General features: G+C 37.4%; 1 protein-coding gene across 1 annotated transcript; it reads right to left on the bottom strand.

Moving 5' to 3' along the window:
• Positions 1 to 1,111: 1,111 nt before the first annotated feature.
• On the bottom strand, positions 1,112 to 13,689 carry LOC143193951 (citron Rho-interacting kinase). The gene is made up of 28 exons (XM_076400405.1): positions 13,276 to 13,689; positions 12,985 to 13,218; positions 12,792 to 12,929; positions 12,575 to 12,732; positions 12,349 to 12,522; positions 12,056 to 12,287; positions 11,596 to 11,750; positions 11,430 to 11,534; positions 11,137 to 11,369; positions 10,397 to 10,507; positions 10,152 to 10,341; positions 9,844 to 10,100; positions 9,643 to 9,781; positions 8,611 to 8,769; positions 8,406 to 8,557; positions 8,217 to 8,340; positions 7,998 to 8,164; positions 7,789 to 7,945; positions 7,545 to 7,734; positions 7,358 to 7,488; positions 7,114 to 7,302; positions 6,130 to 6,302; positions 5,786 to 6,067; positions 4,459 to 4,597; positions 4,235 to 4,397; positions 3,985 to 4,178; positions 2,180 to 2,356; positions 1,112 to 2,120 (listed from the first exon to the last, which is right to left on the bottom strand). The coding sequence occupies exons 1-28, from the start codon at positions 13,544 to 13,546 to the stop codon at positions 1,293 to 1,295; spliced, it is 5,622 nt and encodes a 1,873-aa protein (XP_076256520.1). The 5' UTR covers positions 13,547 to 13,689; the 3' UTR covers positions 1,112 to 1,292.
• Positions 13,690 to 14,025: the final 336 nt, after the last annotated feature.

The following is a 14,025-nucleotide window of genomic DNA, read 5'->3' as shown; positions in this document are numbered from 1 at the left end:
ATATACGAAATTTTATCATAGCCGTCTAGGCTTTGAATAACTATCCCGTAACATATTTGTGGCGCCTTCATAATGACCAGTTTCCGAAATAATTTAATTTGAACTTCTTTATCTATTATTATATACGCTTGGGTCCTACTAGTTTTGTTTTGTATATTTGGAGATACATTTTTTATTGTAGATGTCTAAAAGTTGTATCCATATTTTGACAGCGATCCTTTCCAGTCCAATTTCTTGAATAGTACCCAAATATTTAAAATGAGAACCTTTTTGGATTTGCATAAACATTGTTTTCTCAAATTAAATTTTTGAAGACGTACCATTTCTGTCGTTTCTTTTAAAATCTCCGTTTTTTAACTGTTTGAGTGTCTTCAGTTTATCGTAATTTTGGTTCGTCCTACTTTGATTGGTTGGTCAATTTTCAGATCCGATTTTATTTTGCGCCACATTTGGATTATTTTGTTAAAGATGCAATTGAAAAGTGATAAGGAGAGTCCATCAGCTTGCCTCACTCCAGTTTTAATTTCAAAGGGCTCCCATAGAAAGAAGACTTTAAATAAAATAGTTTTTTATATACTTCTATTATCTGACTGAAATAATTTCCTTTTTTTTTCTCTAATTTTTACGCAAACGACATTCTTACTTTGTTGATCGAAAAAGCTACGAAAAATTAGACTTATTTCCGCCATTTTGGAAATTCAAACTTTCATGTGCAAATTACTCATGTTATAACTAATAATAACTGCGTTGGAATGAGCGTATTGAAAAAAAGAAAAGCATGAATTGAGATATAAGAAAATATTAAGCATTGGTAACTGGGAAGGAAATATCTACAGATGAAATTACTGTTTTCACTTTTTTAATGAAAACTATGGTGCATTATGCATTTGTTTTCTTCAAGAGCTTATAGGTAATAGTAAAGAATATCTTAAGTATATATGAAAGCAAAGTTTTAAAAACAGTACCCCTTAGGTGAAGTTGTTTTCCGATTAATACTAATTGGTTCAATGTTTGTTCACTTGTATCAATAATAAATAGATGGTAAACAGTTAGCACTATTGTAACTCAAAATATCATCGCACAAAGGATTGATAAAGAAAAATGATTGAAGTATTCAACTAAGAAGAATTTATTTCGACTTATAAAATATTAAAGTACTATTGTTATTAAAATTACACATATTTGGCATACAGGTTAAGTACAACGAATACAATTAAATTGGCGGATGAATCGAAAACTAGGGCAAGAGATTGATATTCGTGAGTCCGTCGCGCTCTAGATCCTTAAACAGTTCACAAATCGGTCTGACTAAAAGTGACTTTTTTCCTAATGGTATCGAACCTCTCCGATTGCACGGAGCTCCGTTCCGAATGGCCGGAATCGCTCAGGTGGCCGTCCAAGCTCTGAACAATGGAACTGGTGAAACTAAACCGGCTCTCGCTGGACACGTCCGCGGTGGCTTCCGATGCGTTTTCGGTCGACAACAGCGAGACCGCGTCGAAATCGGGCAGGTTTCTCGCGTTCAGGAACAGCACGCGGCGTCCCTGCTCCACGTATATTCCCTTGGGGTTATAACCGACGTATCGGAACTTGGTCATCTCCAGCCGGTAGGGTTCCGCGTTCTCGGCGTTACAGGTCTCGTCGGTGATCTTGAGTATCTCGACGGCGGCGAACTGAACTACGTACAGGTAGTTCTTGCTCAGGTGCACCGCTAGCGGTATGTGATTGCTCTTCAACTCTTTGAGCCTGGAGGATCGTCCGTATTCGTCGACAAAGACGGAGAACTCGTTGAAAACCGCCAAGTACTCTCGGGGATTATCCGACACTTGCAGGATGTGAATGGGGAAGCTTCCCATTTTGTAACAGTTCACGGCTTGTTTTAGATTCACGTCGGACACGTCCAGGAATTCCTCGGCCTTCAGCGTGTTCAAGTCTATTTCAAAAAACTTATCGGCGCCCACGATCAGGCTGTTTTCGGTGAACAGCAAGCAGCTGGTTGGTTGGGCCGTATCCAGCACGCAGACGGGAACGAATTCGGCCGTGTCGAAACAGTACTCCAACAAGACGAGCTGTTTCGTGATGGCCACCGCGATTTTCATTTGTCGAGAGTGTTTGGAAATCTAGAGAAACAAAGCAGACGTAAACAAGTCTACCACTATCTTTGGTAATGGGATCTTACCTGTAGTATATGGAAACCGTTGAGGTTTTTGACGTTGACTGGCCTATACTTTAGGTTCAGCTTGACCACGGATCCGCATTGTACCAGATTGATCAAGTGATTCACGTCGCACGAAATCAAATTGGCCTTTGGTCCCGCGATCATTAGAACCACATTTCCTGGTGAGAATATCGCGATCTGGAAATTGACATTTTTGAAATATTTTTTTTTATGAAATATTTTCTGAAGGTTTCCTCGGTGCTTCAAGTGTACTGTCACCGGACCCTTTTAGATATTTCAAGGTAACAAATGAACTCAACGAATCTGAGAAGCTACGTTAATATCGACTATTAGAAATGTAATCGCTATGAAGCGTTTTTCAGATGTAAATTATGTGTTGTGCATACGATAATTTTACAAATCAGGGCTTAGAAGATTATTCAAGGTATTCGCTACCTAATATTTATTTGTTCTATTTTGGAGTTCCATTTTTACGAATTAGGGTTTATCTGGACTGAACCTACTGCTCAACTATGGTCCGCTACTGCCTAGCTACTGGTCCAAGTAAGTCTACGTACTGGCGCGTGCCTATGAACTTAGAAATCATCCTAGAAGACATACCATCTTATCCACTGGTGTTATTAGCGTTACCAGGATGATTTTCCTTATTAGAATTCGCACTCCGGTCTTATGGACAATCACAATTACAAGCAACCACAAACAAATTTACGACCATGCCCCGGAAAGATTCGAATCCGCGACCATAACAACAGTAGAAGGACCGTCCTGCCGCCTCGATTGCAGAGCCAATCGAGTCAATCTACACTTAAAAACCACCTTCCATCCAAATAATGCGCTAAGTATTCCCCTCATTTAGAGTAATATATAACTGATAAATTATTCAGTGTCAAACAAAAAGAAGCCTATTCTGACTAGAGGAAAATACAAGCAGGTGTGCTACAGAGAAGTGTATTGGGACCAGTCCTATATCTGCTGTACACTCTGGACTTGCCTACATTCAATGAAAACGTTGTTGCTACCTTTGGTAGATGACTGTGTAATCCTAGCCATTGGAGGTAAGAACACATGAATCAACCGAAAAGTTGCAAACAGCTATTGCCGAAATACAATGCTGGATAGAAAAATGGCGTATCGAAATAATTCATTGTAGAATAAAGCATAAGTCAGTATATATAAATCAGCAAATAGTCCTGTATGGAAATATAGCCAAATATCTTGCCAAGCTGAAGTACAAAAACTGTACTGGTTATTGGGTAGATATTCAGCCTTGTCAGTATATAATAAGCTTTTGCTTTACCAACGTCTTGAAACAGTGAAATATTGTACAAAGATTCCAAAAGACTATGCCCAAAGAAACAAACTGAGGCTCCATCAGCACAATAATTGTTGTTGGAAAATTAGAGTAAAACTATTAAATCTAGTTGAAGTGAAATCTAGTGAAGTTATTAGTAAAACTCGGTGAATATTAAAAACAGTGATATAGATGTTACGTCTAAAGTGTCTATCATAGAATAAGCATTTTATAAAGTTAAAACTAAAACTGTATAGCAAATTAGGATAAAAATAAACAGCTTATTAGTGTTAATTTAATAGATTGCTGTAATAAATAATAATGAGTTAAAAAAACATATTGATACCAAACCTAAATTGTTATTAGTAAGATTTATTGGACGTAATTTCATTTTTATCAAGCTAAAGGATGTAAATTATCAAATTATACAAATCGAGTGCGTTTTATTTGAGTTTTTCTTGTTTTATTTAAAAGAGTCCAGTGCCTTAAAATTCATCACTCCGGAATAATATACCTGTTCAACTTTAGACAGTCCTTGAATAGCCAACAACTTGTCTTCATAGTAAGCAAACAAGCCTTTATCGGTTCCCAGGACCTTTATGCTGTCGGTCAAGTCCAGCACGCAATTCACCACCATCTCCTCCGGCAAGGTCATCACGGTTTCTAAAGTCGAGACCTCCTCTTTCGCCACCACGATTCTTTGTAAAGCTGAAAATTCGCTCATTATTGAAAAGATTTCACACCGAGTGTGATGATATACGCACCGTCAAACCATCCATCTTTTTCCTTAGCACTGAGCGCCATCAGTATGACGCATCTGGAGGGCCAGCACGTCGTATTCGGACTCACTTCCACTTTCAGAATGAACGGTAGGTCGCTGGTAGCCACAGATATTCCGATCTCTGACTGTACGGGTTCCAGAATGATCTAAAACGGAATGGATAGTGTGAAATAGCAGCGCGGGGTGAGCATCGAACGAAGCGCTTACTTTTCCAAAACCGCCTTCAGGTTTTAGATCGAATGATTCCAACAAGTTTGTTGCCGGATCTTTGGGACTTAAAGAATATATTTCCAGCGAGGTTGTGGTGAGGTAAGCATAACGTTTTACCCAACTGTTTGTCTTGGAACTGCAAATAAGTATAGTATTGAAATCGCATATAGCAACATGATGCAGATCGTGTAAATTAACTTGAAGGGTTTGAAATATGCAGAAAAGTTTTACACTTAGCAAATCAAAAGTCCAAAAAAAACCAATGATCGCAAGAAATGATAAGAAAGTGATATTATTCTTATAATGAGGTAAACAAAATGTAGTAATGGAAGAAAACAAATTGGTCAAGTAGGAATATACCATCCTAACCAGAATTCATATGAAGTGTGTATTTTTTTAATGAATGCAAAAAGGACTTATTAAAATAGCCACATTATAAAAACTTGGTTTATTAAGCCTATAAATTAGTTTTAAAGGATTTTTTGAAAAATTTAAAGTCGACTTGGTGGCACAGTGGTAAATGGGACAGGACGGTCCACCTACTGTTGCGATAGTCGCGAGTTCGAATCCTGCTGGGCATGGTCGTAAATTTATGTTTGTGATTATTTTGTATTTATGATTGCCCTAGGCAAGAGTGTAAAATCCGACAAGAAAAATGATCCCAGTCACGCCAGTAACCAGGCTGGGTAAGACCGGATATCTTCTGGGATGCTTTCTAAGTTGGTCACTCGCCAGTCGGTAGGCTTAATGCCGAGGACCGTGGTTCGCAGACCACGTTAAACAGTAGGTCCAGTCCAGATAAACTCTCGTTTGTAAAAGGAGACTTTAAAATATAAAAAAACAAATAAAAAAAATTTAATGTTTTATTTTTATTTATATTCTATTCAAATTATTGTTCATAGATAGCCCCTACTTTTTCCGATCTTTAGGACAAATTACGAATTCCATCTTACAAGAACGATTTATCTTAAGGCTATAGACGAATCGACTTTTTTTGGTATCTTTGAAAGAAGTGAAGCGCTGCTTAGATAGGTCGCGACTCATATCGGAATAAGTAATAATCAGAAAGAGCAAGGTTTGGAAAATACAGAGGGTGGAATAGCACTTCCCATTTTTAATATTTCCAAGTATGTTTTCACCGGTTTTGCCACATTGTCATTTAATGGCGAATATCCAAAAATTTTAACTGATGTTGAAGCGTCTTGTTTATTTCGGTTTTTGATAAAATTAATGTATGCTAAGGTAAAATGGAATTAATTGTCCCTAGTTTTGTCCAGTAAACTATGTTAATTATATAACGCAAGAAAAATTAATAGCTACTTACCAAGGTATCTTAACCCATCCCTCATAAACTGCATCTTTCAAATCGTCCTGACAATAACTATCCCCATTGCTCTTCTCCGAATTATTGGGACTGTTCTGTAGGCTGTTGGTGAAGTGCTTCATGTATTCTCTGGGCAATCCGCACGTTTTCGGTAAATTGGGCGAGCACGAGCTGTGCGCCGTTATTTTACACTCCTTGCAAACATGATAATTCCTACCTATATTGATTTGGTTGTTGCACTGAGAGCACTTCAAGGGATTGGTACAGAGTCTGGTCTCAAATCTAAGTGAATTTAAAACGACCACATTACAAAAATATACTTAATTATCCGTATGAGAGCTAACCTGTGTGGAATGTTGTGATGCATACGCTGTACGGAGTTGTGTCGCGAAAAATCACCTTTCTGAGACCCGGGAGAATTGACGATTTTGGTCAGTGCTTCCTTAGTTCTCGGGCTCAAGATGTCCGCGTGGATTTTTCCCATTTTAGCCATTTTCTCCGAGATATTACTGTTGAACTAATAAGACAATTTTTTTGGTCAGAAATTAATTATTCCTCAAAATATTAATGCTTTATGATTTATATAAGGCTGTTTTTATACTGAACATCACAAGACGTTAGATTGGTTCATTCAAACAGATCATGTAATTTTGCAGTCAGTCAGATATCTTGTTTATGTTACTAGATTACATTACTTGAAAATCAAAAGTGCCCACATTATAGAAATCGGTTTTAAATGCTATGTAGATTTTTACGTAACACATTTATTAACTTATTGTATATATTGTTAGGTAGATACATTAATTTATTTTAGATGTTCAAGCTATTCTGTAACTTTCGTACGGATCTTGGGCCACAAAGCGTTAAAAACTAGATTAAAATGTACTGCTCACCGCCCAACATTAATTATTTGTTAAACTCTCATGGAAGCTTATATAGAAGTGGTCAAATTTAGTTTCAATAATTTAAAGAAGTAATAATTCACAGACAATAAAATTGTATCAAAATTGAATATGAACCTTGCTTCAACATTTGAAAAATATGGACTAGCTAGGAACTGATGAATCAATAGTTGAAAAATGTTTATGACTTTGGAAATATCATTGAAGAAAAAATTGAAGAATATGTTATAATCGATCAATTTACTATTGCGTTTCCATTAAATATCATGAAAAAGCAAGTGTGGTCGAAAGGGAATGATAGACTGTGAGTTGGTAATACAGAAAAAACATTCAGCTGAAGAATTTAAATGAAACATTTACGAAAAGACACTGCCTGACGTGTCTGATACACTTCGGAAATGCAGATAAACAAAAAAAAATACGCACCTCATTCATTGTTGCTGCCTTGAGTTTGAACACCTCCTCCTTCAGTTTCCGGTTATGTTCTCGCTCTTTCGTCAGCTCGCTTTCCATATCCTTATAATTCATTGCTAAAGAAATAGGCGCTTGGTTCTCCTTCTTAGAACCGAATATCACGTCGGCAAACCGTTTCTTCTTGTGCGTAGGCTCATCAATCTAAACAAGGTTGTGAATCATTAACTCATCGTTCAGAGTACCTGAGAGGGAGTACCTTAGACTGCAAATAATCGATCAGTTTGATTTGCTGACTTATGGTGGCCTCAGACTTTAACTCCCGTTCCTTGCAGTAGATGTTTTTTTCTTCCAGGACAGTTTCCAGTTCTCGAATTTTCTGTATCAAGCCTGATATGAAGCATAAATGAAAATGAGGTCGGATTGGACGCTGGGAAAATACTTACCCTCGTTGTTTTTCCTCAAATCTTCCAACTGATGACTAAATCTATAGTTCGAATCTTTCAGCTTGGTCATGCTGGTTAAGCACTCTGATAGTTCCTCCTTTAGGAGTTTGTTTTCGGATAAAAATTTACCGATTTGTCTCTCCAAGGACTTAATTTCTACTTCAGCATTACTGAGCTTATCATCAGAAATCTATATAATGAATAAATAAGAGATCCCACAGTTCAGCAGAAAATTGTAACATACCATCAACTGGTCCGATAATCCCGACGACATTTGCTTGTACTCCATGCACTTGAGCTTGTAGTCTGCACACTCTTTCTCCAAACAGTCCTTGTCTTCCTGCAACCTCTTTATTTTCTGTTCGGCCACTGCTTTCAGTGATTTTTGTTCGTTGATTTGCCTTAAAATGAAACACAGTTGAGGAGAAAGTAGGAAAACCATCTAGAACTCACTTTTTAGCTTCTTGTGTCTCTTGCTTCGACTGGCACAGATCGCCGATAAGCTTCTCGGTGTTGGCCTTCAGTTCCGACTCCTTGGCATTGGCGGACGAGAGGAGATGCTCATACTCGACGACTTGATTCTCCAGCAGGACGCAGGCTTCGCGCAGAGCGTTCAAGTTCTAAAAACAACAATCTGAGACGAGTGCTGACGGAATAAGACTGTCGTTTTACCAAATTGACATTTTTCGTTTCTCTCTTGCCCTGTTCAGTCTCATTGAACAGTTGCGTCTTCTCCTTTTGCAGTTCCTCGACGAGATGCACCATTTTGGCTCGTTCCTGTTCTTGTTTCAGGGCCCTATCGAGTCAAATCATTGAATGTTAATTTCATAAAACCCGTTAATTTCACCAAACGCCTCTTACCCCTTTTCCAGGTTCTTGACTTCTTCTTTTATGACAGTCAAATCGTTCTCCAAACATCTGATCCTATCGTCGCGATTTCTGACCTCGTTCTTTAGCTCGTTTATAAGAGTTTTGTCGAGGTCGTTCTTGCCCTTCTCACTGTTGATCTGTTCCTGTAATTAAGACAATTGGGTCATCGGAATTTGTTCGATCTACCAAAGCGTACCTGTAATATTTTATTGTTCTCCCGACACTTCATCAGTTCCATCGAAATGTTCTCGTTAATGCTGGATAGCTCCAGCAGAGCCTCCTCCTGGCATTTCTTGAACTCATTAAACGTGGTCTTGGAATTGGACAGATTGTCCTTCAGGTCCTTGATCTCATTCTGAAAGAGATTGAAATGTTAATTTGTGGTGGGACCTTGGGGTATTGGCGACTGACGAATAAAAAAATCATCAGCTGATTGGAAAAATGTTCGCACACCACCCGGAACCTCGAATAGTCAACGTCCAAAAAATAATCCTCGCAATGTTTCAGATCGTTGTAATAATCGTCAGTGCAAAACTCCATGTCGACGCGCGATCTTTGTTCGCGGAACTGAGGACACTATATTAAACCCGCACACAGATAATTTGATATCAATACCAAATAAATTATAAACATATTATTGATGTTTACCCGATTATCTCGAACACTTAGGGTGACTAATTAGACAAATAAGTACATGCAAATTAAACATGACATGGTTGTAATTATATCGAAATTCAAACGATTAACGTGAATTCTTTAATCAGCTATTGACCCAATGGTTCTTGTTAAATCTCAAAGAAAAATAAGAAACAGGGGAGAAAAACGATGGGAGGCCACATGAGGTGATGAAAAAAGAAAAAATGATTTCCAACAAAAAATATTTATTTATCAGTCTCACAGTGATCCTGCGACAATAACTACTAGGAACTTTACACCTTTCCATACTCTAATCAAAAACTTATATGCTTGCATGTTCATCAGCCTTGCCATGGACAACGTCTTTGGGACTATCTAGAAAATGTTTAAAGCATTCAGGATATTGAAGATGCAAATGGGCACAAAATTAACATCAAGAAAATTACAGAGCTGGACTTGCAAGTAAGAATTCTCGCGTAAATAACATAGAGCACTTGCTCACGAGTGAATAGAATATTTCCCAGGTGCATTTGATAACTGGCCCTTTGACTGGTTTTAATGTGTGCGATGATTAAAACATCATCCTTCTTACCTGTGCATCTTTCAACTCCCTCTCGGCAATCCTTTTATCCAGTTTGCAGTTGGACAACTCTTTCTCCAACTTCCAGAATTGCAACTGCTTTTCCTTCAATTCCTGCGACTTGACTTGAGCGCTCTCTGCTTCTTGCAACCTAATTACGACGAATCATCAAAGAAAATTAGGAAAAAAAAAGAGAAAATAAAAATGTACCACCTTTTGTTCAAGTTTTCGTACTTTTCCCTCTCCTGATGCAATTCGTCCTCCAACACACGGACCTTGTCGTCGTTCTGGAGCCTCAGCAGTTCCTGCTTCAATCTATTCATTTCCGTCTTTTGCTCGGCGATTATTTTGTTCTCGTTTTGCAAGGTGATGTTCTTGTTCTGAAGATCTTTGATGGATTTTTGGCTATCTTCGAACTGGCGTTGGAGATTTTTAACTTCCAGTTTGTAGATTTCCTTTTCCTCGATATCCTGCGATAAATACATATTGGGGCGGTGAACAGACAATGGTAAAAAACTAACCTTCTCCAGTTCGTTGGCTTTTTCGCTCAGTTCCTTGATAACGCTCTCGGCGTCATCAATTTGAGTTTTTAGGTCGTTGTAATTCCTAACCGACGCTTGAAGTTTATTGGATAAGTCGGCTTCGTGTTCTCTGAGAGTGCTTATTTCTTTTTCGAGTAGGTTTTTGCTATGAACTTCGGCACTCAACCGGCTAAAAATCAAGACCCAACGTAAATATTTAAAAAATAATAATACGTTAATCACACCTTTGCAGCTCAATTAAATTTTCTTGAGCTTCAGACGTTATTTTTTCCAGTCGATGTTCTAAGCTCACAACACTTCTTCTGCTTAAGTTCTCAACAGTTTCCAGTGATCGCCTAAAACGAATTAATTATTTTTACAACTATCAGCAATAAAATGTTTTATGGCGCTAAAGTGTATTTTGTTTTATTCGAATTCACTGGAAAGTTACAGCAATTCTCGGCGGGTGGAGTACCAATCCTATTGTGACGAGCCGGTTTGTTACCTGAGATATTTCAATTGGTTTGAACATCTTTACTGTATATATGCCGTGTGGTTCGAAATAAAAGGTTGGTTTATTCGTTCGTATTGAAGAAATAAAGGGCTACTTTTAGTAGGAAGTAGGTGAGTGGGAAGAGAACTAATGTAAACAACGGCAAGGTGTAGCTGGAGAGTGGAAAAATAATTTTTATTACCAAAAGGCCAAACCATCACAGAAAAAAACAATTAGATCATTTTTCACGGCAAGGTTGATGATAATACAATGACGGAAAACAGAATTGTACAAGTTATTTTGGCAGTGGTTTTATGTTGAAAATGTTTCAACAAACTGTTTACGGAAAAAATTAACCGGATCCTCTAGATGCAAAACACATTGTGATGAAGGTTCTAGTCTGAAAATATGTAGATTTACTGCTGAAATATCTATAATCACATAGTAAAAACTTCTACAATTTAATTGTTCGTAAAACAAACGACAACCCACCTGTTTTTCTCTTCGGTCTTGAGGGCTCGCTGAAGCTGTTCCTCCAGCGTTTTATTGGTATTCACGAGATGCGCGATTTTCTCCTTTTGCTGTTGGATTTCTAAGTTCAGGGCGTCGGTTTTCGTTTTCTCGGATATCTCCCATTTCAGTTTGGCGCTCCTGATAAGCTCCAGCGCCTTCTTCTCTAATTCCGCACGGTCCTTCCGCTCCAAATCCAACGTCCGTTTCAAAGCCTTTCAAATAACGAGATGGTCAGTAAGACGCGCGATATCGACGACGAATGGGGTACTTACCGTACACTCCGCCATATTACTGGCCAAATCTTTCTCCAGCTTGTCTCGGAGAGCCTCGATACTCTCCAGCTTGCGGGACTTTTCTTCCAGCTTTTTCTCCAGATTCTATGCGTAAAATTATTGGGTTGAAGATCAAGACCCGACGTTAGAACTCAATTTCACCTACCTCCTTTTCCTGATTAAAATCTCCACTCCTGGATACCTTCATTCTAAGTACATCCAGCTCGGTCTTCATGTTCTCCAAAGCTTGGCTTTTATTGAGAGATCCCCTACTAAAAGTGGTCTCGTATCCACCATTATGGTCTTGAGTAAAAGTAAAACCTACAAATTTTATGGGGTTAAACGTGGTGTATATGGTTGGGGGAATGTAATTTTAGTTTATCTTAACAGTTTCCTTTAATTCCTTTAAGGGCACGTATATCTAGCGAAACTTACTCAACGAAGCCATACTATACGTTGTTTGTCAATAAAGCTTTCAAGAAACCTGATAAACGGTTACAAAACTTGAACTGAGGTCAAGGAAACTGAAGATAAGTGTTTGATGGAATTGAAAAGGAATAAACAAAACACATTTTGAAAAAACCAAAAATATTTTCCCCTAACCAACTATATCGAGTAAAAATTACCAATAAATGGCAAATTTCGACCAGAAAACTGAGATATCGTTTTGAAATTATCGATGGGATTGCGCTTCTTAACTTGCACGTGGTTGAAGTTGCTCGTGTCCTCGAACGACTTGATTTTAGGAACGAACGGTGGCACTTGGTCTTGCAAAACGTCGAAATTAACGGTCTTAAATACTGCGTGGCCTTTGATTTGATCCCGGTTCAAACGAGATTTCATGTCCGTTATCAAACCCTGGAAATTTCGCAAATCTAGTTATCTATGAGAACAATCTTGTCGTGGACGATCAGTTTACCTTAATAAATGATATATAACCCTGGGTGAGTGAGATATCAGCGGGAAATTTTAAATTGTTCGGATGATTCATGATTTTCGAATACAGCGCAGTGGTACTATGTCCTTGAAATGGAAGATTACCAATCGTCATTTCATAAGCGAGTACACCCATGGACCAAAAATCACAAGAAACCTGAAAATATATTTGTCAGTGACACCATAACAATATTCATCTCCCCTTTTACCCCATAACTCGAAGTTCCATGTCTATTCTCTAAACACTGCAGTACTTCTGGAGCTATATAATCTGGGGTACCTACAGGAGGTCCCACCTTTACCACACCATTTTTATCTAACTTGGCTGCTGATCCAAAATCTGCTAGTTTTAAGTGGCCACAACGATCTAGAACACAACATTTTGAAGAAAGGTGTCACCACTTGAATAAACAATTTTGCTCGAACCTAATAAAATATTATCTGGTTTAATATCTCTATGAACATATCCTAATTTATGAAGATCTTGTAAAGCCAATGTTAGTTCTGCTAAGTAAAAGACAGCAGCACTTTCAGGTAAAGTACCACCTTGTCGTTGGAGGAGACCTAAAAACTAAATATTGTAATAACCAAGAATTACAACCATCCATATTTTTTTTACCTAAAAGATCTCCTCCTGGGTGATAATCCATTACAAAAAATAAATTATAATTATCCTGAAATGCATACTGTAAACTAGTTAGCCATTGGGAATTCGAAAATGCCATTATATTTCTCTCTTCTTCAAATGAAACTCTTTTGGTTTCGTTATCGAATTTACGGATTGTTTTCATGGCATAAACATCTCCTGTTTGTTTTTCTTTAACTACATGGACTTGTCCAAAATGACCACAGCCTAAAAATCGCTCAATTTAAATATTTTTTAACTATTAAGTAAGTAATTATTATTTACCTATTACATTCTTAATCTCAAAATCACTAATGTTTACCCTTAATGCATTTATATCATTTATGGCTTGTTTATATTTTCTGGTGAAATCCGCGATATTTTGGTCGCGTTTTTGTAAAGATTCGATCGAACATGACTCGTACAACACTTGTAGAGCATCCAAAATGCATTCCCTATTCAACAATTGCGGTTTAACGGATTTTTTCGGTTTAGAAATTATTTCTTTATTTAATCGCGCTAATCGCACACTAACTGGCTCCGTCGAAGTTTCCATTTCAACAAATTGATATATACAGATTTATTAGCTATTTATAAATAAATAAGACGGTAGGACCTGAAATTATTTTAAATTTAAAGCCACATAACTTAAAGATTTTCAAATCAACGACAAAACAAATAACCGACCGTTAAATGACTGATGTTTAAGTTTGACACAAAGTGCCGTTAGGTTGGTATTGTTTGACATATTATACAGAGTGGTACTTTTCAAAATACGGTCTAAACGTACGTCCCGGCTCGCCACAGGTGGCGCTTCAGCGTTGAAAAAGATTCAAAACTATTAAGTATTTATTTTTCAGTTAATTTCCTGCTCTGCACAACAAAAATAAAATTTGACTATTAAATAAACTTACAAACAACCCTTGTTAATAAATATTAAGAGGATGAGAATGCTCATATTTATCACTTGTGTTATTTTTCTAAACAATAAGAATTTTTAGTGTATTATGACCAAATTTTCGTATTAAGTTATCA

The sequence above is a fragment of the Rhynchophorus ferrugineus genome, unplaced genomic scaffold (genome assembly GCF_030347505.1).
Source record: "Rhynchophorus ferrugineus isolate W39M unplaced genomic scaffold, kcgeb_rfMv2 rfM3, whole genome shotgun sequence".
Taxonomy (NCBI): domain Eukaryota; kingdom Metazoa; phylum Arthropoda; class Insecta; order Coleoptera; family Curculionidae; genus Rhynchophorus; species Rhynchophorus ferrugineus.
The sequence above is the reverse complement of the archived record's forward strand: the minus strand, read 5'-3'. Positions and strand labels throughout refer to the sequence as shown.

Excerpts from the sequence above, each read along its gene's own strand:
- LOC143193951 (XM_076400405.1), bottom strand. The coding sequence starts at position 13,546 with ATGGAAACTTCGACGGAGCCAGTTAGTGTGCGATTAGCGCGATTAAAT. Across the intron at positions 12,523-12,574 it reads ATGGAACTTCGAGTTATGGG|GTTTCTTGTGATTTTTGGTC; the intron begins GTAAAAGGGGAG and ends ATATATTTTCAG. Across the intron at positions 4,398-4,458 it reads CTGAAGGCGGTTTTGGAAAA|ATCATTCTGGAACCCGTACA; the intron begins GTAAGCGCTTCG and ends ATTCCGTTTTAG.